Source organism: Galeopterus variegatus, unplaced genomic scaffold, assembly GCF_000696425.1.
Source record: "Galeopterus variegatus unplaced genomic scaffold, G_variegatus-3.0.2 Scaffold463, whole genome shotgun sequence".
NCBI lineage: Eukaryota > Metazoa > Chordata > Mammalia > Dermoptera > Cynocephalidae > Galeopterus > Galeopterus variegatus.
Window position 1 is genome coordinate 128,753 of NW_007726574.1, and position 24,464 is coordinate 153,216.

At 41.2% G+C, this 24,464-nt stretch overlaps 1 protein-coding gene across 1 annotated transcript in view; it reads right to left on the reverse strand.

Moving 5' to 3' along the window:
- LOC103587582 (triple functional domain protein) overlaps positions 1 to 24,464 on the reverse strand; it is a gene marked incomplete at its 3' end in the record, with an annotated part of 141,812 nt that overhangs the window by 115,659 nt on the left and 1,689 nt on the right. Inside the window, exons 2-4 of the mRNA XM_008569080.1 lie at positions 23,188 to 23,310; positions 18,947 to 19,138; positions 10,426 to 10,557 (exon numbers count right to left, since the gene is read on the reverse strand). Coding sequence (XP_008567302.1) covers positions 10,426 to 10,557; positions 18,947 to 19,138; positions 23,188 to 23,310 — 447 coding nt within the window. The remainder of the gene's footprint in view (positions 1 to 10,425; positions 10,558 to 18,946; positions 19,139 to 23,187; positions 23,311 to 24,464) is intronic.

The following is a 24,464-nucleotide window of genomic DNA, read 5'->3' on the forward strand; positions in this document are numbered from 1 at the left end:
CCCTCGGTGGGAGCGCTGCCGCGCTCCCAAGCGGCGCACTGTAGCAGTGCGCCACCAGGCCAGCCCTGCAAACTAAAATTTAAAAGTAATAATTTTCTCTTGAGATATTATGTTAGAGAGTACAACACATCATCACAATAGAGCAAAATTTTAATGCTGAATCTTAAAAAAATCAATAATCTAGCACTAGGCAAAGAACATGTAAAACTTTCTGACACAGCTGGATAGCAATTTTACATCACAAAATAAAAAGAAAATTAAGAATGCCATTTTGTTTGGTATATGAACTTTAAAAAGCAATTCTAATTAAATTAAAAAGAGATTTCAGTGTTATACTGTACTAGGGCCATTAATTAGCAAACTACAATTACATGAAAGCATTCAGACTAACCAAAGAAATACAAAAGGATGAGCATGGAATATGGAAAGAAAAGCATTATGTATTTTTCGTATTTATAAGTGATTCTTAAGACTTATCAATCATTATGCCAGATGTGATAGAAAAACATATGAGGTCAGACAACACAAAGGACAAGTGGCCTGTAAATCAGCCAGGCCGTGGAGGAGGGGTATCTTGAGGAAGTCCTCTTCTCCACATCACTCTGCTCAGATACTTCCCAATCTGAAAAACTCCCTGATTTTCTGGTTAAGGAGGAGCGAATAGGAGACTTTTTAACAGACAAAAACAGTTTAGAGGAAGCCCTTGGAATAAAGAAGGGCAGGAACGGAACGGGTGAATGGGACAGGCTAACCGAGAGCCTCTGCAACCATAAACCAGTGGCAAGTGAGGCCTGTGGAATTTCCTAATCTCCTTTAATCCTTTTATGACTGTAGTTACGCTGGAATGTAACATGTTTATTTTTCAATACTTGAATGTGAGGGCTTTGTTGGAAGTCCTGACAATTCCTTATGAAGGCTTCACAGTTTAAAATTCATCTAATACATTTGTATGCAGGGTAAAAAAGAAACAAGTTAATCACTGAGTTAGTGCGAGTTAAAACAAAATGTGTTAAAACAGAAATAGGAAATGTAAGAGTCTTCTCTAAAGCAGGAGTTCTCAGTTGCCCCCAGAAGTCACTGAAGTCTGTGTGGGCACTGCTGATACAATGATTTTGAAAGGAGGCACAAGGATTGATTTGGGGAATGAGGATTCAGAGAAGCAGGGTACTATGAAATGAGCAGGATATTACCACATAATGAAGAATTGTCCCGCTTTTTGTAATCATCTGAGCTAGGCTGTATTCAACATTGAAACACGAAGTTTTTTTCTTTTTGCTTAGTTTTAAGATCATTGATTTTTCCAAGAATGGAAAGATCATGTTAATCAAGGAAAGGCAGTGCTTGGTTCTTTTTGGAACTTTACAAGAACTGCTTACCATTTCAAAATATCACATCACCACAACAATACCATTCTCAATATTTGCGTCACCAATACAACACATGTCTAGTCAATATTTGTAGTTGCTATATTCACAGTGGTTTTATATATATGGCCTGCATCTAAATATCTAATTTGTTCTCTTCTAAAGTAGATGTACTTAGGCATTTATAGACTAAAACATATTTTACCATAAATCACTTTTCTTTTGTCTCAACTTACATTGTAGCACATACACAATTTATCTATTGTACATATAAACTATAATGTAAAGATAGATTAAATTACCTACACATTTTATTATTATTTTATTATTACCTACACATTTTATTTTACAGGCATCATAAATTTCTGTTATACAATGGGGATGCTGCACCTCCCAGAACTGAGAACCACTGCTCTGAGTCATGCATTTCACATTGTGTAGACCCTAGAAAGAACTCCTTATAAATACCCGTAAGTCAGGAATGAACACCAGAGCATATGATTTGGTGAACATGTGTCAGGAGAATATAGAAGGTGTGCAGAAACTGATAGCTGCCTCCCCAAAGCCCACTTGCCCCTCCTTGATAGCCAAACCCCTACAGTCAGAAACAGCAACACTCCAGCTACAGGGCTGCGTTTCTCAGCCTTCCTTTTATATATGAGTGGCCCATATACAGAAATAAAAAATGCTGAATGGGAATTCCAGGAAAGCTGCTTACGGGGCTGGTAAGTTGGCAGGTATGCTCATTTCCCCTCGCCCCTTCCTCCTCCCTGCTGCCAAGAACTTGGATAAGATGGCTTGAGCTTCAGTAGCTGTTGATAGCTCTGAGGCAATCATAATCTTTTAGCTCACCTGCTAAAAAAGGCTACATAGAAAGACAGAAGGATACAGAGATCCTCTTACTAACAGAGCTACCACACTAGCCCTGGAATGCCAGCCTTTAGACTTCTTTTACATAGGCAGAAACCCAATCTCTATCTTAAGCCATTGTTTTGGATCTTAAACCACCAATGCAAAATGACAAATGGGTTCCCAGCCCTCATCAAGTTTCCAAAAGGCAACGATGTGACACCATTAATATTCTTCTACTGAGAATGAAATAATCTGAGCAACAATATTGCAGTGAATCTTTCTTTCCTTGAGTGTCTTTGCAAGTGTCTAACAGACCTCGATAGCAGGTATCATGACTGGATTTAGAATGACAGACTTGCTCATAGTGGTGGAGAGGAGGTGGCGAGTGTCTGTTGAGTAAGCAAATACACAAATCTCTTCATAGAAAATAACCCATTAAGCAGAGCTCCACCTTTCAGGAATTCACAAGCAGGAATTAAAGTGTCTTTGTTAGTGCCACTACTGCTACTGTCATTTACTGGTAGCGACAGTGACAGCAGTAGTGGCAGTAAAGACCCTGGGTAAGAAAACACCTCCTGCACTCACTAAAACCAGACAGCGTGGAACTCCAAATGCACATTCATATATAGCATTTCTCCAATAAACCTTTTCAAAAATAATTCTATTTTATTTCAGTACAGCTTTTGCAGATGTGACAATCAAAAAACTATTATTTAAGTACATAAAGGATATCATATATACTTTGGTAACTTTAGTTACTAAAATAACTATATATTATATAACTTTTAATAACTTTAGCAAGATGTCTTGTTTGTAAGCACAGTAATACTATGTGAAAAAAATATGCTATAACTTTATGAAGACTACTGTTCTATTATATAGAAATAAAGATTTTAAATGGTACAGAATAACCAAAAGAAAATTAATATAAGAGATTGTAAAGTACATAGCAGCCAAAAAATTCATATATAATGTAAGTACTAAGATAAGTAATATAAGTTTATGGCATATGGTGTAATTCTGGATTTCTTTAACTACAGAACTGGGCAAATGGCAAATGAATTTACTTTGTTATATGTTTTATTTGAAACTCTTGTCTCTAGCTTCCGGGCACTCAAACCCTGTCCCACAAAGGGGTAGCAGCTAAGAAAAGAAAATCAACCTTCGTTATCAAATAGCAGGACTTTTCTATAATTTCTTAACAGATCAAATTGGTTCCTTTTTCAGTCTGCTTTTTGTTTTCCACAGAATATAGGGCGGGGGACTTGAAGGACAATTGAATTGACATTTTATTAATACACATATGATGCACTAATATCTAAACGAGTTAAGAAAAATGCAACACTAACTAAAGCAAAAAAGTAGTTAAAGGTAAGTTTAAAATTTTATCATATTAGAGTTATGTTTGTTCCTAATATTTAAAAGGAAACTTAGCTGTTTACAAACCAGAATGGTCTAGATCTTAAATATTTACTCTTAATCAAAACTGCACTTAAGATTCGTAACCAGAATTTCTGCATGCCACCTTAAAATAAAAAGTTCCACAAAACCTCACAGAGACTTGCATATTCTTATTTCTGATACTTGGATCTCAACACTTCCCATTAAATCAGATCAGACCTAAGAATCTCCAGCAGACATACTCTTCATTTACACAGAGTAAGAACATTGTTCTGGTCTAAGGAAAGAAAATAGTAACTACACATTATTGCTTCATGTTGCAAAAGCAATAACCACCCAAGGACCAAGTAAGTATGATCTAGAAATAAGTCAATTAAGTCCAAATGTGGTTTTAGATCTAAAAGTGCTAGGAAATTACACTCCCAAGATAAAACAAAAATAGAAAAAAATACACAAAAACACTTAGCCTGTTATAAAGAAAAGTTGGTCCTTCAGAACTCTTATGAAATGAACCGCACTATTTGTACTGACTCAAAGCCAACAATGTTTTGATTCTTTTGCAGTCTTGGATCGCCACGGTCTGTAGAACAGACTGCCACAGGAAGCCTGGCCATGATTCCCCTATCCTCTCCAACCCTTGCTGAAGTTAATCTCATATCGAGGTTCTAATAAAGCAAAAAAGGGTAAAAAAGGGTCAGCAGGTGAGTTCCCAGCTTATTTTGCAGCAATAGTTGACACTCCTTAGCCAAATAGCTGAACCCTTTACCTGTGAGTAAGGAGATCAAACCTATGTAAAGACGGCTACCTTAAGAAGCTCCTGACACGGGCAGTGAGTGACATGTTCCCATGCCCCAGAACAGAGAAGGCTGGTTTTTCCTCTAGGCAAAGTTCTTACAGGACAGACTTCCAAAAGCTGATTTCTATCTCTTTCTGCTGTTCAGTTTCTTACGCAAAACCAGATCAATCTAACCTTGCTTGACTCTCCGACACCTCTACCTGCGATTATCAGAAAGGAACAACCAAAATAAAAGCCAAACACGGAACTGCTGGAGCGGCCCAGTTGGCAGAGTCAGATTTTTGTGCCTAACACCGTGTCCTGTACACAGCACCTGGGCTTGACTTCCGTTGCTCCTATACTTCATGCTCTTGCTAGGCCTCATGCTGAGTTCTAGGGTAAGGAGAAGACAGCTGTCTGAGGACTGTCGGCTCTGACGCTGCAGCCGAAGCTGACATGGCACTCTGTGCATCCACAGCAACACTGCATTTGTTAATGAGGCTCTGAAACAACCGCTTCTTAGTGACTCTGCAGCATGGGTACTCAGCTTCCACACACATTGCACATAGACGGTTTGAGTCAGTCCACTGTCAAGGTGATTCATTTTGCTGTGTTCTTCTCTTACACTAGTAACACTAATCATGCTAACACCCACTTACACAGTGCCCTAAAAACGGAGCTCAGCCAGCTGTGCAGGTAGCAAACCAGTCACTTCCACAAGGCCCTGCTGAGGCACATACTACGTTGACACATTTGTTAAACTGAGAAATGGATGCAGAAAGTAGGCCCTGAAGCCACAGCAGATAGGGACAAGCCAAGGCCACGTGGCACTTCACCTTTCTCCTGCTCCACAGCTACAGTGGCCAAGACCCTTGCACTTATGAAACAGCCTCACCTTGAATTCAAACACTTAGTATTGAGGCCTACAAAGCAACACAGGCATGCTCAGATGAAAATCATTTCTATGAATTCAGACTGTCAAGAAACTGGAAGATGAGTTGGTATCCTTAAAATAAAATGTTAAAAAATGAGTCCTCTCCATGCTGTTTGTAAAACTACAGCTTATCTCAGACGTTTACACTGCCTCACCCTGTGATACGGCAGGCGATATTAGCCCCAAACCTGGTGGGATGCAGCAAGCAAATGTCTAAAAGGTACAGGATGCTCCTGTTGCTACAACAGACAGGAGCAACGTGGAACCAGGTTCACTAAAACACAGTAAAGCAGGTGTTGGCATCTTGGAAAAAAAATAAAATGTTGGGAAGGTTTTCCACACAAACTTGTGTCATCAGAGATTAGAAACTGTAGATACTGTTTAAAGAAAAAAAATTGTGGAAAATAGGAAGGAAGAGAGGGAGGGAGAGAGGATGAAAGGGAAGGGAAGGATGGGAGAGAAGGGCGGAGGGAGGGAGAGGGCATAGGAAAGGAAAAGCAAGCCCTGTTTGTGAGGACTCCAACCCTGAGTGACCTGCGCTGGGCGAGTGCGCAGCCCTGGGGCGGATGCCTCCTCAGCAGCCTCAGGGCTGCAGCCAGGGAAGGTCAAGAGTGTTTCTCACGTGTGCTCTAATTCAGCAGCATCAGCCACTGGATCGCTAGGGAAGCCGGGCAGGCCGCTGGGGAAGCCAGGCAGGCCGGAGATTCCCTATCTCTGGGGGTGGAGTCCTGCTGCATTTTTAACCAGCACAGTCAAGTTTGAAAAACACTGACTTAGGAAAAGAAAAAAATCACTTCAACAACGAAAGCAGTCCCTGCCTTCCCATCTTGCTCCCCCTCCTGTCCTGGCCTGGAGCAAATGAGGAAGTGAAGGGGAGCTGCCTCCAGGCCTTCTGGGGAATGGGGCTGTAGTGGGTGTGGGGGTGGAGAAGTCACCAGAATGGTTGGAGACTGAGCAAATTCACTAACCAACAAATAAGCTAACATTAAGGACAATGGAAGCCAGGTTACTTGCTGTCTCAGAAGGAATTTATACACATGGAAAAGGAAAGGCTGGAAAGAACCTAAGTTACTAGATGAGACATGGAAGTAGTAGTAGAAACACTTTTTAAAATATAGACACTGACAGACACAGCAGTAGTTTTAGATGTATGTGGGCATGTGCATGTACATTGATGGATGGGTGGATGGGCAGGTAGGGGCACTTCCACACACACACATTTCCTGACTCTGCTCAGAGCACACAGAAGCACTGATGTCTCAAAAGCAAAAAGCACCCTGAGCACCCAGGTCTTAGTTTCTAAATACCATATGACACTACAAGGAACTGTCTCATTTGGTGAGGTGGCTGATCCCAGGGGTGAGCAGGGAAAGTACAAGATAAGCCCGGAGCATCTTGTTATGCCAGAAGGTAAGGGAGTACTCAAAGGATGACAAGACCATGTCAAAAGGGCAAAGAAAGAGACTCTTGGCCAAGTCTGGACAATACCAAGAATCAGATTACAACCACTGAATACAGTAAGACTTCATAAATCCATACTGAAATAAATAAAGAGCAGAGAAGAGGAGAAGAGAGGAGAGGAAATATAGCTCTTCCCTACAGTAGAAAGCCACCTAGTAAATATAGAAGGAATGACGGGGACAGGTGACCAACATCAGACAGCTGTTTGAGCAGTGGTGGACATGGGCAGAAATCCTCTGGTGCAGGCTGTGAGAGTCTGATGAAGAACGGGGATGGGTATTATATCAGCATATCTCCCCACAACATGCTCAGCAAAGACAAATTTTAAATAGTGAACGAACATTGGAGAAACCTTGCAGACACCATTCTGACCAAGCAGACAAAGTTAATATCACCAGTGGAGGGAGGGGTCTGTACCCTGTGCCCACTGCTGTGACACCTGGGGAAGAACATGGACCTGCCAAGAAGGCATGGCCTGAGCCAGCCTAGGAGGAGACTGTCTCGGCCAGGAGGTGGAGGGCCATGCTGCAGAATGAAAGGCTTGTACTGTAAGACTGTCAAAGGCATGAAGGCAAGGAAAGACTAAAGAATGCTTCATTTTGAAGGAGTCATGTTAACTAAAGGTAGTGCATGCTGCTGGATAGCATCCCAAACCAGGAAAGAAAAGAGACATCTTTGGAACAACTAGGGAAATAGGAATGGGGTCTGTGGATAGGATGGACGTGTCATGTTAATGTGGGTTTGCTGACTGGAGAGAGGGTGAAACAAATGTGGGAAAATGGTAAAAATTAGGAAAGCTGGGTCCAGGAAATGTGGGAGTTCTCTGTGCTATTCTATCACTTTCCTATAGGGCTGAAATTATTTCAAAATTTAAATAATTTAAATTTTAAACGGCCAAAAAATTCATTGTGTTCTACTGAAAATCCTTTCAGTTGACCCAGTTCAAAATACTGTCTCTTTGGCTGGCTGGTTAGCTCAGCCGGTTAGAGTGCTGCCTTGTAACACCAAGGTCAAGGGTTTGGATTCCTGTACTAGCCAGCGGCCAAAAAAAGAGAAAAGTTACTGTCCTTGATTTTATAGCTCAATTGAAAACATGTTCTTAGGCTAAAAATTGTAGTTTAAGACCTCAGCCTGGGAGACTGTTTACTTCCTGTCAGATTATTTTGAATTATTAGTACCAATGTAAATCAAATGAAACTACACCATAGGTAAACATAAGTTCCTGTGCCAAGATGCCCTGTTTTTATAAAATGTAAGGGTAACAATTAGAGATTCTGTACTTAGCCAGAAGTGCCAAGGGCAACAGGCAGGCTGAACTGGCCAGCTCTGCTGGCAGATAACCATGGTCAGGTCAAGGTGATTTCAATGTAAGGCATGCATTTTCTCAGTTGGTTCCACAGGCAAGGGCTGTAGCCCAGCTCCTGCCAATCATCTTGTGAATGAAGGCTATTCAATGCCATCCTGTTCTGGTATGGGCATGCGGATGGCTGGCTGAGAGCCCACCACTGCAGTCAAGAGCAGCTCCAGAGAAAAGGATTCATGTGAGTAGGTGAGTGAAGGCCTCATTACAAGCCGAGAACAGGGTCGTTCACTTCCTACAGCACTAGTTGAAATTAGATGATGTTCAAGAGCAGCTCCAGAGAAAAGGATTCATGTGAGTAGGTGAGTGAAGGCCTCATTACAAGCGAGAACAGGGTCGTTCACTTCCTACAGCACTAGTTGAAATTAGATGATGCGCAGAGATGGTCCACTGGGAGCAAGAACTTAAAATAATTTTTAGAAGTCACATAATACTCATGAATCATAGTGATAAAAAATTACAAATCTATTCAATTTTCAGTTTTACTGTAGAAAAGGCAAGTTTCTAATAAAGCAGAAAACCAAAGTAGCTAAGAAACATTGGATGCAAAATTAAGGAACATAATAGAGGTGACTATTTTTTAATTCCATAGGCAACATGAAACAGTGCTAAAAAAAAAGGAGGGGGTCTTGTTAAGCACAAAGGTGACTAGAGAAACCATTAGATGTCAACTTTCATGGCAAGGAGGACTACCACATTCTGAAGCAAATATAGTGGCACATCATACGTCCGTTTAATTCACCCATGGGCACTAGGGGGTTGAGAGACCCGGGCCCAAGGACATGAGAGTGACAGGTGGTCAGTGAAGCGCAACAAGAACTGCCAGACTGAAATGCAAATGGACATTTTCCCTACAACTTTGACAAGCGTGGACGCAGCTCAGATCAAGGAAGGTTTAGATTTAAACCCAGCAAGCATTAATTAAAAATCTACTCGATGCCCAGCCCTCTGCCAGGTGCTTTGAAACACATTCTCACTGAGGTCTCACAATGATCTTTCATGTTAACATAGATTTCCGTTATAGAGGCTTCCTATTAAAGGAGAATGGAGGAAACCAGGCAGAAAAGTAAGTACCCGCAGAATTCCTACCAAGTCCCCTCTCATCTCCAGGAATGTAACCATTGTCATAAAGGACCACTGGTCTGAAGGGCCTGATGAACAGGACGTGGCCAAGGGCGACATGTGTCACCACTACGACTCCCACATGCTACAGCGCAAAAGCAGCAGAGAATACGGCCGAGCCGGCCTGCCTGGGCCCACATCCTGCTCCGCCAGCTGCTGACCTGACACAAGTCACTTCTTGCCTCTGTGCCTCAGTTTCCTCATTTGTAACAGCAGGGACAATAACGGTATATGCCTTAGAGCTGAGAGCATTGTATAAGGTATTACATAAAGTTCCTACAGCCAAGCCTGGCAGAAGACGGAAGTAGGAAATAAAAAAGGAATATATTAAATAAATAATGTACAGACAGCCCTCAGATCTGTGGGTTCCACATCTGGGGATTCAATCAACCATGGATAGAAAATATTTGGAAAAAAAAAAGCATGTGTACCGAACATATACAGACTTTTTTTCCCTGTCATTATCCCCTAAACAGTACAGTATAACAACTATTTACATAGCATTCACATTGCATTAGGTATTATAATTAATCTAGAGATGATGTAAAGTACATGGGAGGACGTGCACAAGTTATATGAAATCATATGCCATTTTATATTAGGGACTTGCGTGACCACGGATTTTGGTATCAGCAGGAGGTCCTGGAACCAATCCCCCTCGGATACCAATGGACAACTGTAATGTACCGTAATAAAGAAAACACTACACTTAGATTTCTAAAACAAATAGCAAGTAGCTTCACATGCTTGAAAAAACTGTGTGTTTTGCAATCCAGACCATGAGGCTGAAGTAACTTTCCCTCCTTTCTAAAAAGTTTCATTCAGGAAGATTAAACGGAGTTTGACTAGACTGAATAGCACACAAAATACATACCTCTTAAATACACATAGAGAAAAAGATTGGAGTTGTGTTTATTTTAGATGAAAATAAGGGAAATCTACACGTCATGCCCCATGAAAAGTCTGCTCGATGCCCACCACCCTGTTTCATTTACTACCTGCCCCCAAAGGAGCACCAATGTTTTACAATTAAACTGCAGTTTAACTCGAAATCTATAAGCTTTTTCTGGGCTAGCCAAAACTTATTTTTCCAGCTTCCAGTGCTATGATGCAAAAATAATGTTGCCTTGCAGTTTAAGTAAAGTTGGCCACTTACCTCAGAATAAGCAAGAGTGATATGTTCGTATATTCCCTGGTGGTGGTGAATGGCATCTTCTAGATCCTGCAGCTCCGAGGGAAGGTCAACCTCACCACAGGCTTTACACCATGAATCCACGTTGCTCATATACTTGGAAGGTTGAAAAAAAAAAAAAATTATTTCTATCAATGACAATTTATATTGAGAAGTGGGTATTTTATAACATGGTTTTGAAAATTAGGGTAGTTTAGGAAGATTTTAAGAATGTGACATGGTTAAATCTCCATCTCAAATGGCATTAATGTGAGTTCTCAAATTTGATTCCTGGACTCCATCCCCAGAGATTAGGTTGTGGCAGGATTGGGGCAGGGCCCACCAAACAGCATTTTAAATCAGTGCCTCAGACACACCCCTGGAAAAACACTGCCCTGTACTGTCTGTTTTGGGAAACTTAGTTAATTTTCCCAGCCTGCCTTTGGATCTGCGTCTCTAACTGTCCTGCACTCCTAGCAACCGAGAGCAGAGACAATGCCTGCCTCCACAGCCCTCCAGCCTCAACCACACTCAAAAGCAGGGCTCTGCTTCTCTGCAGAGCTGTTTTTCAGCCTTACTTCTTTCCTCTTTAAAATGCTAACAAAAAGCTCAGGTATCTGAAATCATTTGCCTAACAGGAGTAGCCAGCCCATTTATCTACCTTTTCAAAGGAAATTAACAGAGGAACTAAAAGGAGACCAAGCAAAAGTGTCCCCATCTCGCCTCAATCTCCTCCACTGCCCCCACCTCCCCACATTCATCAATAGCTGATAAATCAGTATAGAATCCACCAGTTAAGTAAGTGTCAAAGGCAAGCGCAGAAGGCCCAATTAAAAAAGCTAATTCAATTAAGCCAAACAGACATCAACACATCTTTAAACTTAGCAGGGAAGGCAGAGGATGGCTATTTAAAATGCAGTAACTGACAGGAAATGTGCTATAATTCTCTTAAAGTGTAAGGAGAATAATCTCTCAGTTTAGGACCATAAATTAGACAAGTCAGCCAAGTAATAATTGTTTATGAAAATTCCTTTACTAGTACCATATTGGTTCAGAAAAACATCTGTATGCAAACCTCAGGCTTAAAGCCAATTCATGCAGCAGTGAGTGTCACCTGCTAGCAGGTGGTTCCTGACAGCTTCCAACATGACTGGACCCCTGAAAGCACAGGCGGGTGTCTTCAATATCTTCTCTCACGGTGCCCTGCTAACCCTCAAGGCAATGGAAGTAGTAATAAAATTACTTTATACCTCTCCCCTTCCCACATATGTACATACAGACCAACCCAACTTGCGGTGGTTCGACTTAAACAATTTTTTGACTTTACAATGGGTATATCAGGGTATTAAATGCATTTTTGTCTTATGATATTTTTGACTTAAGATGGGTTTATTGGGACGTAACCCCATCCTAAGTTGAGGAATATTTGTTTATGACTACTTAGGCACATTTCTGAGTATTTCTGGGGTGAAGTGTTCTATAAATGTCAATTAGGTAAGGTTACAGGATTCTAAGTACTCCTGAGCTCTATTTCACTGTATTTTCTTCCATTATTGCATTTAATACAAATCATTAAATTATTATTAACTTTTTTCAAATACAAATTGATTGAGGTTAACTGTCATCATTAATAAATTATCAGGTCCAAGTTAGGTATGATGGCCATTGAAAAACATCCCATCCAAAAGAAAAGTTACAACATATTCCCTAAGAAGAAATAAAAATGCTTCTGATAGAACAAGGTGAAAATAAGTTTTAGTTATATAATATTTCATAATGTAATGAACAGACACAATTTAATTATATCAGACTGATATATCATTGTACAAAATCATTATTAAAATATTTTCAACTCCAATTTTTGAAGCAACCAATGAAGAGAAACATTCAAGAAGTTTTATATATGCCTGTAATTAAAAAAGTAAATAACTTATAATTTCTTAAAGTATCCTAAGAAGGCACTGATTATACTAACCTGAAAAAAGGTAGCCAGGCTTTAAATACATGGGGAAGGATGGTTTGCAACGTGAAGATCATGTGGAAAAAGGATTCTGCCCATCTAAATTTACTGGGTTAACAAAGCCCAATGATAGAAATAATCCTGACCATGGTTTTACAAGGACTTCTGCACAAGCATCATTTTTCTGTCCTTCACTGAGAAGATGGCAACACTAGAATCCAAAGGGCAAGTTCTAGGCTGTCACTGCTCTGCGAAATGTTGAACACCCAAAGGCTCAGCAATCTCCCTTCAGAGATCCAAGGAAGAGGATGCTGACAGGTATTCCACCAAGAAAAAGCATTCTGAAGTCATGCTTGGTGTCAAAATTAAACAGGTACCTACAGAATAGACTGTCAAACCCTTTTAATAAAATAATGTGTACTGTGACTGGGGGTGGAAGAGCTGGTATGTCAGGTCCCAAACTTAGTGCTCACAGCTGCATCGGCGCCACAGCAAGTGCGCGGGAGCCCAAGGGCCACTGCCCTTGCAGCCAGGAGGATGTGCTCCACAGGTGTCAGTGAAAAGGACAATGGCTTTCTTCACACCCCACTTCCTGCACCACCCCAAACTCATGTGCATGCATGTGCACACACACACACATAGACCACAGAAAGACACACATACACACCGACACCACACAGACACACATGCAGAGACCACACAGACACACAAAGACTGACACACACTCACACAAACCCCCCACACACACACACACACACATACACAGACCTATTAACATCTTGATAAATACAGTTTGGGATTGCAACACTGGGGGAATCAGAAAATGGCTACTGTCCTCCAGTGAGATCAGAGCAGCCAAATTAGAATTTGATGCTTTAGATGCTCTGTAGATCAAAACATGTCAGCACCTGGCTAGACTGGGGGTAAAGACAGGAGAGAGCAAGGGAATTAAATGCAGCTCCATGAATTCAAATCAGGAGGCTGCCTCAGAACTGGGGATTCTGTTACTAAGCAGAATGGTGATTTTTTTTTTCTTAAGGGTTGCCAAACAGAAGATAAAAGGAGTTTGGATTAGCCAGTTTGCAAAATTGAGGCAAGCAGATGAGGGAAGAGTGACTGATACATACAGCCTCAAGAGGCAAACTTGAATAACTAATTGGCAGATTTGTTTTCCTAAGCATTTACTCCACCACTCTCCATCTGCTGGGGGTGGGGGAGTGGTGGGGCTCCAATCTTCCAGCCTCCCACTACCCAGAGCGCTGGGATCTTCCAGGCTGTGAGTTTCATTCCCACCCTCTTTCACCCCCACTACCTCGTGATGGAGCATCAGCAGAGCACAGGTGCTCAGCCCGATTTAGGAAACAAAGAGATGGAATCTTCCTAAAACACAAACTTTTAAAATATTTATTTAGGATTTTCTCCTCTTCGGAAAAATTGGGACCGCTTGAAAATTATGCACTTAATGCACCCACACACACACATTTGAATTCAAACTTCAGAGTTCTTGCTTTTCTTATTTCTAATTTCTTCCTTTTCCTTTTTCTTTCATCATGTCTACTCCCTCTCCTAGGTCCCCTCCTCCGCCCAGGGAAATCACAGGATAGACCAAACATTTCCACTTGTGAATCCAGCCCTGACGGCTCCAATACAGAAACTCAGAGAAGTCGGGTTCACACTTAACCAAAACATGCCAATGATCACTCTAAATACTTTAAATTTGTTTTCATTAATACCCCTTTTCATTTTTGAAGTACACAGGGTACTTCAAAAAGTTCATGGAAAGATTTTGTGGGCTTGTTGGTTAGCTCAGTTGGTTTGAGTGTGGTGCTGGTAACCAAGGTTCCAGGATTCAATCTCTGTACCAGCCAGAAGCCAAAAAAAACCAAAAACAAAAACAAAAGAAAGAGAGAGAGAGAGAGAGAGAGAGAGAGAGATATTTGTATTAATTTTTAATTCTATTTTCCCATGGACTTTTTGAAGAACCCTTGTTTTTTTTTGTGTCAGAAGCCAAAAAAAACCAAAAACAAAAACAAAAGAAAGAGAGAGAGAGAGAGAGAGAGAGAAAGAGAGAGAGAGAGAGATATTTGTATTAATTTTTAATTCTATTTTCCCATGGACTTTTTGAAGAACCCTTGTTTTTTTTTGTGTTGTTGTTGTTGTTTTTAAAGCCCAATTCCTTTCTATTCCATGAGAATCTTTGTTTTGTTTTTTATCAAAGGTCAAGAACTAGGCCTAGGCTTTTAATAAAAATGTTCATGAAAAAAGAATATACACAAAGTGAAACAAGATTAAAATGGGAACAATTACATGTGTATTATCTGTCTTAGTAAGTAAGTCAAAGGGAATAATGAAGCAGTACTCTTGTTATTTTCCCCTCACTTTCAACCCAGGCCTATGATAAAATTATCCAATTGATAACTACCATCTGTCACATTTACAGTAATGTTACTTCTAAATTTTTTTATGGGGCTTGTTGGTTAGCTCAGTTGGTTAGAGCACAGCCTTATAACACCAAGGTCACAGGTTCAGAACCCTGTATCGGCCAGCTGCCAAAACAAAAAAACAAAAAACCTTGACATCTGAAATTTTTTATGGAAAGTGAAATTTTATAAGAATTTTAATGTAAGTGCAAAATAGTTTGTTATTAGGTCAGGAACTGAAGACGGAGTCCCGGACCTCAGAGAAAGTCCCTGCTTTGGGAACATGGACAATGGTCCCCCATCACCAGCCCCCTCTACTCCACTGGGCTGGTTTAAGGATGAAATGAGATTTCATGTTCAAGGGCTCTGTAAATGTTACAAAACTATACAAATACTGGTTGTTACCTTATTTTTGACTCTTTTCAAAGTACAGAAGCCCTTAAAGGCATAGATAAAAGATTTATGGTTCACTCTGATGGGAAACCTCTATCAGCACTAACAGAACTTTCTTCAGAGATGGAAACCTGTGTCTGTGCTAAATGCAGCAGCCACTGGCTACATATTGCTGCTGAGCTTGTGAAATGTGGATACAATGTAGCTCTAGATCACTGTTTTTAACAGTAAAAATTGGAGATTTTAAGGTACAGTAAAATTAAGTCACTTCTTTGTTTCATACAAATGTAATTCTAATAACATTTGCTGTGGAACCTTCCTAATATAAAGGAGCTGTCCAGCTGATATGCCACCTGACTAAGAAAAGTGAAGGGTGGAGCCTCTGAACACACCCACTAGTAAAATCACTAACATTGCGGTGTCTCTGTGTTTGTGAACGAGTATTCTGATCCCACACATTCACTGGAGATGATGACATGAGAGAGACATCTTTGGAAGGCATAACATCTATGAAACAGCATTCTCATCTAATTTTAAACTTCAAGATTTAAGTTTACAAAGCCATAAGCAAATACCAACTCAAGAATACCTACGGAGACAGAGGGCAGGCCTTGGTGTCTCAGCTAAGAGCTGTAAACTTCCCAGAGAACATTAGCCGTGGAGTCACGTATTGGGGCCCTATGTCCTCTTAATCACGAAAACTGCACGGGGTTTAAAGAGGTGGCTATGATGGAAACCTAACTTATGATGTCCAAATTTCTGGTACTTCCCAGATTGAGCTTATAAACAGTTTACACATAACTACAAGGTAAAGCATTTAAAAAGAGAGAACAAAGTTGACCTATTTTTGTGATTGCTGTCCTGGGAAGAGGAACCTAGTAGATGTGATCTTCCAGACATCAGAATTTCAAGGATCTTGCTTTTATTCAGTGAGGGGAAAGAGACATATATTTTTGCTCAAGAGTAAGGAGGTACTCTCTGAAGACGTCCTAATGTTCCACCTGCACGTTTCAGCTGTCTAGGTGAGGCTTTGTTGCTTCATCAGGTCCAGAATGCATGCAGGGCCCTTCGTCATTGGGATCCTCTCTCCCTAACCAATTTGGCTTCTTCTCTGGCCACTTCACATGCACTGAGACCTCAGGCACTGTTTACACATGAGCACATGAAATTATGTTCAGTAATGTATTAATCTACTTTAGTTTCTTTCAAATCCATAAATCATAGCCATTCATTTATCCAAAAAAAACATCTCAGGCTCTTGCAACTTTGCTGCATGTTTGAAATTTTTGATCATAAGGCATTGGGTAGGAAATGCCCCACGGCACCACATTTCTAGATTATTTTCAGGCAAGTCAGAATGGCAATTAATCTGCTGGGTTTATTTACAACTCTGAATCCCACCATGTTCGGAAAGAGATTTTCTAGATGTTGTGCTTCAGACTATCTGCCATCTACCCAAGTAGCTTGTTCAAATAAATGTACTCATATTATCTCAAAGTCAAAATAATCAAGTACATATCTACTCTGTATAATGATAAGGATCTGAGGTGGCCACATTATGAAGACGTTATCATTATTTTAAAAAACTGTTTTTGTGTATAAGCTTTTGTATCATTTATCAAAAAATTAGTTGAATGCATAAGGTTAGAAAGCAGAAAAATCCTTACCACTGAAACCTGAAAGTTCCCACGCATAGCTTCTGCATGACCCTAAAGAGATTTTCTTCTCTTTATGGTTTGCTCAGTTTCCTCTCTTGCTTCACACATTAAAGGTTTCTAAAGTTGAGATCGCTGCTAATTAGTGTCTCGTGCAACATTCTGACTACATTACTGAAATCCCAGGCAAGCTGGGGCCTCTATTTTACCCTTTATTGACTTCACTCTTCAACAGAGACTGACTCTCAATAAAAGAGATACTATTTCCTTCTTAGAAGCATCAGTGCAAATCCCTATGAATGCAGTTTCCCCCAAAAATTAACCCTGAGAAAGTTATAGCAACATTTTTCCTTTTAAATAAAGCAACCACTTGCTTCTTCCCCATAAACCTGCCTTCCTAGTGGCTAAAATTTCCTATGCTCTTCTTCCACACCTTGAAAAGGTCCTTTGCTGTGCAGCACACCTTCTACTGAGGGAGTCCGAGTCACGAGCACACCCTCCCCTGTGCTGCCTTCCCAGGGTGTTCCGTTGAGCAAATTTGCTGGAGCAGAGGTGTATGGAGGTGTGGGGAGTGTCACGGGCATCCATTACATATAACCTCTTACACAAGATATTTTGGAAACAGCACATCAGCAAATGAAGCTAATATGAAGTCGGAATCAGAATCCATACAAATAATCTAATAATTATGAAAGACACTGCTGTAAGAAAATAATCTAAGTGATTCATTTTCAGAAATAATTCAGGCCCAGCCCCGAAAGTTGTCTGACTGGCCCAGCCCATTCCTGGGGGTGTGTGGGGGGGGTGTCACTGAATTGACAAAGTTCTCCTTGAGATGGTAATGAGTTATCAGCCCTCTATTGTTTACTTCAAATGGATAAAGTTCTCCTTGAGATGATGATGGGTTACCAGCCCTCTACTGTTATTTTCATTACCTAATGTTTCTCCTTTCACAGGGTTTCAGTGGGCCTTTTTCGCAGGCTTGTCCTGAGCCCTCAGACAAAGAAATTTCTTACAAGCGGTTAATAAACTGGGGTAATCTTAGACGTCATCGGGAAGATTGTGCACCCTGATCAATGAGGAGGTGGGGGCAGGGACTTGCGCACTAGGAAATAAACTGCTGGCTACAGCCCTTTTCCACGTGCCTGCCCTTCAAACACCCAAACCTTTCAAGGCCATAATTAAAGTCTTGCTTCGCTGTACCTTGTGTCTCCGTGTCCATCCTTTGGCCTTGGACGGGTGAGGGCATTTCTCACAGCTGTAGACTGCCTGCCCAAACGCCATTTTTCCACCGTTGCCCTTGCAGACAGAGCCTCCATAAGGCCGTGGAGGCTAAAAAGCTAGATCAGCACACCCCCACCTCCCAGGGGCATGGACATGCACCCCAATCCTGGCCAATAGGAACTGGAGCTGGGGTGGAAGAGCCTTCTGGAAAGAATGGTTCCCCAACGAAGTGATGGGGTGAAGGCACCTCCCGCTGTCCCTGCCTATGGAGGAGTAGGCGCCTGGAGCTGGGACACAGGTTTCGTGAGCACGAGGAGAGGCTAAGCAAACCCGAGAGAAGCAGACTCCAGCCCTGACCCAGTCGTGCAGCTGGAAGCGCCTGCACCTTGCAACTTCTTGTTTTGTGAGAAAAGCAAACCCCTGATGTTCAAACCACTGACAGGAATTCTGTTACTTGCTGCCAAAGCATCCTAATTGGCATAATAAAGAGGTAACAATGAGTAGGAAGGGGAAAGGAGAGGAGAGGGGGAGGAGGGAGAACAGCAGCTTCCACTTATTAGTGTTTACCTAACACAGATGATCACATTTACATGCTAACACAATCCTCCCATGCAGATACGGTTATTTCTACTTCACAAATGGGAAAACTAAAGATCAGAGAGGTTAAGCAACTTGCCTATGATTGCACAGCAAGGAGTTCAGCGAGCTGGGATGTAAACTCACCGCTGAGTATCTTCAGAACTCACAGTAAGTGCTACACAAAGTCCTCCAAGGACTTGGCGCACATTTCGAGATTACTGGAGGAGGAAACACTCTGGTTACCACCTGGTGGGCGAGGGGTTACAGGCACTGACCTTTTCAGCCTTCTGGTGGAAGATGGAGGACATGTCCAGCAAGGTGCTCCGCTCGTCCAGGGCTGCCGCAAACGCCTTCCACTCCTGCTCCAGCTGATTCGCAATCTGTTTGATCTGCTGAGAGGCGTAGTGGCCAGACTCCACCAAGCGATTTGCCACCGACATTATGCGGTTTATATTTACATACACATTCTGCAAAGTGGGCAGAACATGAGGGCTGGTTAGGGGAAGGCAAACAACAAGTTCCTTTCTAAGAAACCCACAGAGCACTTTCTAAAACACAGCCAACTAAACATTATCATATTTTTAACCAGGAGAATCACCTGGTATATAGTATTATACATATGTCCTCTCTGGATTTCCATAAACTCTAAGTGCTGGTTTCAATTTCTATTTTTAAAACTGTAAAGTTACAAATCGACTAGCTGAAAGCAAAATTGTCAAGCACAAAGCAATCAGATACACAGTGGGCGCACACAAATACACTGTCACTCACTTTTTGGCCTCAAATGCTGAGAAGGCTCCAGATGGCAAGCCTACTGACAAGCAGTCACGCAGAACTGAAGGAACCGCCACTTCAGTTTTTAACTAGAACCCAGAAACTAAAAAATATGGACTTAGCAACCAAAGGCTATTTGTGTGAAAACAAGCTCTCTTTCCTGCATAAGCCTAAGTCATTTTTTTGGTGCCAACAAAAAAGTCTTCTGTAAGTGGATCCACTTTCTCCCAAGAATATGAATTGAGGTAGAAACACAACAATGCTATATTCAAATTGTAAATAAAGCTTTTCTACTCTGTCAAAATTCCCATCTTCAAGTCCACCAGTTCACTATAAAAATAAGAATGTGAGGACTTAGAACAAAAAATAAAAAGTAAAAAAATAATCTCCCCCCCTTCTTGCAAAGCAAGTTCTCTTTATGGCACCTGCCTTTCCACCTTCAATCTTCTCTAAGGCTCAGTTATTACACGGAAGGCAGTGCGTGGGGGAATACACACCTTCAACAAATCCCATGCTGTTGTTCTTCACATATTTGTGATTTCTGTCACCCTGTCAATACGCTGCTCCTCACTATGGGTCCCCCAAACCACAGACACATCTTTGGCTCCTCCAGGCTTGCCCCTGACAGAATTACTCAATCTGTCCCAACTCCTCTACACTTTTCCTCCCTTCTCTCCCTTCCCACCACAACCCCTCTGGGCCAATCTCCCACTGCCTGGCACATGGACCCCTGCGACGGCCTCACTGTCCCTTGGGTGTCTGCAGTCTGCCCAAGTAAGCGGCCTAAAAATCTCAATCACCCGTTCTGTCTATTCATCCTTTCCCTCTATTTCTTGTCCCACTGCCTGGCACATGGACCCCTGCGACGGCCTCACTGTCCCTTGGGTGTCTGCAGTCTTCCCAAGTAAGCGGCCTAAAAATCTCAATCACCCGTTCTGTCTATTCATCCTTTCCCTCTATTTCTTCTTTTTTTTGACCGGTAAGGGGATCGCAACCCTCGGCACGGTGTGGTCTGCACCACGCTCAGCCAGTGAGCACACCGGCCATCCTATATAAGATCCGAACCCACGGCCTCAGCACTATCAGCACCGCACTCTCCCGAGTGAGCCATGGGGCAGGCCGTGACCCAAATCAGAACTTGGTGGAGTCGCCTCGATCTGCAGTTAGAGAGCCACAGGACCCCAGCCTCTGAGTTACTTTTCTGGGCTGCATCTGAAGGCTAGAATTGCTAACAGACAACACCTGTCTCAAACAGAGGGAGAAAGAGTACCCAGTGAGGCTGTGACAACCAACGCCTCGATTGGAGAGAACTGACCTCACGGCCTGTGTGACATTAATGCTCCATTACCCTTTAAGTTAAAAGCAATGCCTCCTTTCTCATGTGCATTCTTTCTCTCTCTCCCTCCCTCCTCGAACAGCGACAGGTGACTAGATTTGGTAATTTCGTTTTCTCTGTGTCCTTAACGAGGAAAAGCCAACCCAAACGGTGTGTTAGGAAGAGCAGAAGAGGCCCTCTGGTAGGACCTAAGAACTGCCCATTCAGATGGCTCCACTGTGGGAACCAGTGATTCGTCCTGGTTCATACTTAGATTCTGTTACACTTTCCTGTATTACTTTTATATCCCAGACAGATTGTACCAGTCTGTGTGTGATACTTTTTCCATCTCTCTGTCACTTGTAGCTCACATAAAGGAGTATGGCCTAAGTACTCCTAAATAAGCAACTGTACAAAATACGGCAATGTGCGATTCCCTACAGTCAAAGGACCTACACCTACATTCTTATCATCACAGCTTTTATAAATATCTGTCACAGTGGAAGGAGCACAAATTGTTAATATGTTTTCTTTAAAGATGGTCAACTTTGTGTATTGGTACCTTTTTTTGTCAAAAATTGTTCAAAACACTGTAGACAGTAGTAGATGGAGTAAAGGTTAATAGGTCTTGTTATGCATAAATAAATGTCACAGACAGACACTAAGGATTCATGGAAGTGTTTAAAACAAGCGGCATGACAGGTCTGGAAAGTTCCCCCAGCAGTCATCAATCGGCCTGGTACAGAACTGCCACATACTTTTTAAATAAAAATTTAACTTAGAAAAGTAATAAAAGTGTATTGTAGAAATAAGAAAATATACTAAAATCTAAAAAAACAATAGACATTACCCATACTTGTAAGAGATTCTTACCCGCTTTAACTGTATTTTTAATTATATTAATAACATAACTGGTAATAATTACCATTTACTGAGGTCTTACTCAATGCTTAGTGTCTTACATATCTAGAGTAAATGAAGTATGTAACACCATGGAAGGCAGCTACTATCTCCACTTTATAGATTAGGAGATTGAGGCTCAAGGATGTTGAACAGCCTGCCCAAGGTCACAAGGTCAACAGCAGAGTCGCATTTAAAACAGCCACCTTCATAACCCACCCTTCTGTCTTCCACACTCTGCCTCCTATTCTCTTGATTTCTAAATCTAAATCAATATCACTAATAACGTGGGGGCGGGGGGGCGGAGAGTATATGAGTATATTTTCTGTTCATTTCTAGGATATATTTTAATATTTCTAGCTTTTATAGTATGTGGTATGGTGAACTGAATGTGCCCTTTGCCATTAGTTGAAGTTTCAGAAGATTCTGAAAATTTGATAGTAACTCTTTAGGAAGAAATCCTTCTAAGAAATCACCCCCACAGCTCTCCTTATCTATTGCCAGATTTAATGATTTAAACTGGAAATTCTCTTTACCTCACACTTTAGAACAGATATAAAAATTTTTGTTTATTACAACATTTATATTGCTAAATCTTATCTTTGAAACTACCTAAATTGTAGCACTTAGTTGATCAAACTTAATTAAATGGCATCATAATGAATTAACTTAAACAAAGACCCTGCCTTCATATCACTTTAATGCTCTGTAACAAACGTTACAAGGCTTAAAAGTAGTTAATTCTCACAAAGCTGACTTGAAGTCCCAACCAAAACTGCTATATCTGAGGAGGAAATTTCTAGAAGCTTAACTGTCTATAGAAGCAAGCAGAAATCCTATAGAACAACACAGAGTTTTATTTTAGTTGCATTAACTATAAAAATGTAACAAAAGTGCTATTGAAAACTCAATTTTTTTTTTTTTTTTTTTTTTTTTTGCGAGGTAGTCCTACCATGACCCCTACCTGGTCTAGAGGGCTCTGAAGGCAGCACAGCAACAGGCCAAAGGTGTCAAATGTGTCAACCTCAGAGAGCCAGGGGATTCCAGGCAAGGCTGAAGGCCAGAGCCCAGGCCTTCAGTTCAACATGGAAGGAAATCTCACATTTGAGGAGAACTAGAGTGTGTCCTAGAGGTAAGTAGCAGGCTGGCTTCTTTCTCCCTCGTGAACAGCAGCCGGCATCAGCAGTCTGTTCAGGACACTCACTCTGCCTCAGAGAAGCTCTTCGGGAGCCCCTGCAGGCTCCTAAGCAGCAGAGCACAGGAGCCAGCATCAAAACCACCTACGCTGAATTAGCCAAGTAAGCGGTTCAAGTTTCACTGGCTGGTTTGTTTCCTTGCTTTCTATTTTTGTTTCTTTATAACTTAAGATACTTAGACACTCTAACACTGGAGTACTCCCTATGTGTGACAGTCAGCTGCTATAATCAAAACAGTGCCTCTGAAGGCCCACACTGCCTCCCATGAGTGTGCTGGTATGATATCTGCTAAATCCCATGCCAGGGTCCATCTGTCCTGACCATATCTTACCATACAGTTCATAGCAAAGTGATTGTGCTGCGTCTGAAGCTCCATTGCATGCGGGTGGCTGGTCCCAATCTCCGTGTAGCTGTTTAGAAACAGGCCTTTGTTGTGTGTGATCCAGTCAAACATCTACCGGAAGGAAAAAGACAACCTAGAATCACTCCAGAAAGAGAAATGACTGATGCAGGCCCAGGGATGGGGCTGTACCAAGAAAGGGTGACTTCCTTTTTCTGACAATCTCCCAGGCGTTTGGACTTGCAGGATCTGCAAGAAAATCTTATCTAACGTGTTCCTCATACAGATGAGGAGTTAAGAAGCAGGTAAGTAAAGAGGTATTCAAATCCCCCAGGCTAATTAAAAACTCTCATCTTTTGACTCTCAACCAGCCTCCTTCCCCTACTAAACTGCTTAACTTGCTCCTCTGCTCTTCAATTAAAGACCCATTAGGTGAAATCAGGGACTTATAGGTCTCCAGATAGGCTTTGCGATGCCCACAGATTACCAACAGTAATGCCAATGATTGAAAGATTATGCTCTTTCATGCAAGAAGTATACAGAAGTCTATGCAAATACATACAATAAAATTTACCGTCAAAATAAAAAGGACTTGAGAAAAAATTTAACGATGACACAACTGCTAAGGTTCAATGCAGATGCTACTTGGACAAGAATGTCAATTAAGATGTTCACAAGGAAAACATTTAAGAAAACAGAAATGACTACCATTAGCACTGTCATTGTGACTTAAAATAGAATAGCAGAGATAGTAACCTGTTTTTCTAGTAACTGGAAGGAAGAATTTCTACTACTTAAAACAAAGATACACTGAGAGATTGTTCAAAGCTTATCATATAATAATACTGGATTGTCACCTTTCAAAATTTCCTTTTATATCAAAGATTTCTAATGGAGTTTTCTACTTATAAAAAAATTCAATAAACCCCCAAATGATTAATTCACCCATGTTCATGGCTTACAACACATTCCTATAAATAAGTATCCTGTTTTTAGCCAGTAATTGACAAGAATTCACTTTGACCAGTTGGTTTGTTTGCTGCACAAAAATAAAACATGAGACTATAGGTAATTATTGCCTGTATTAGCCAGAAACTATTATTTTTAATGTATTGCTCACCTTTTATTTAAAAAAAAAAAAAATAGATGTGAATGATGTTCTGTCACTGGCTTTGTATGAAGAAAGAGCAGGTATTAGCAAAATACTTACATGATTACTGCTTTCAATAACATAATCCTATGAAATTTTAACTCTTTTAACTGAAAAA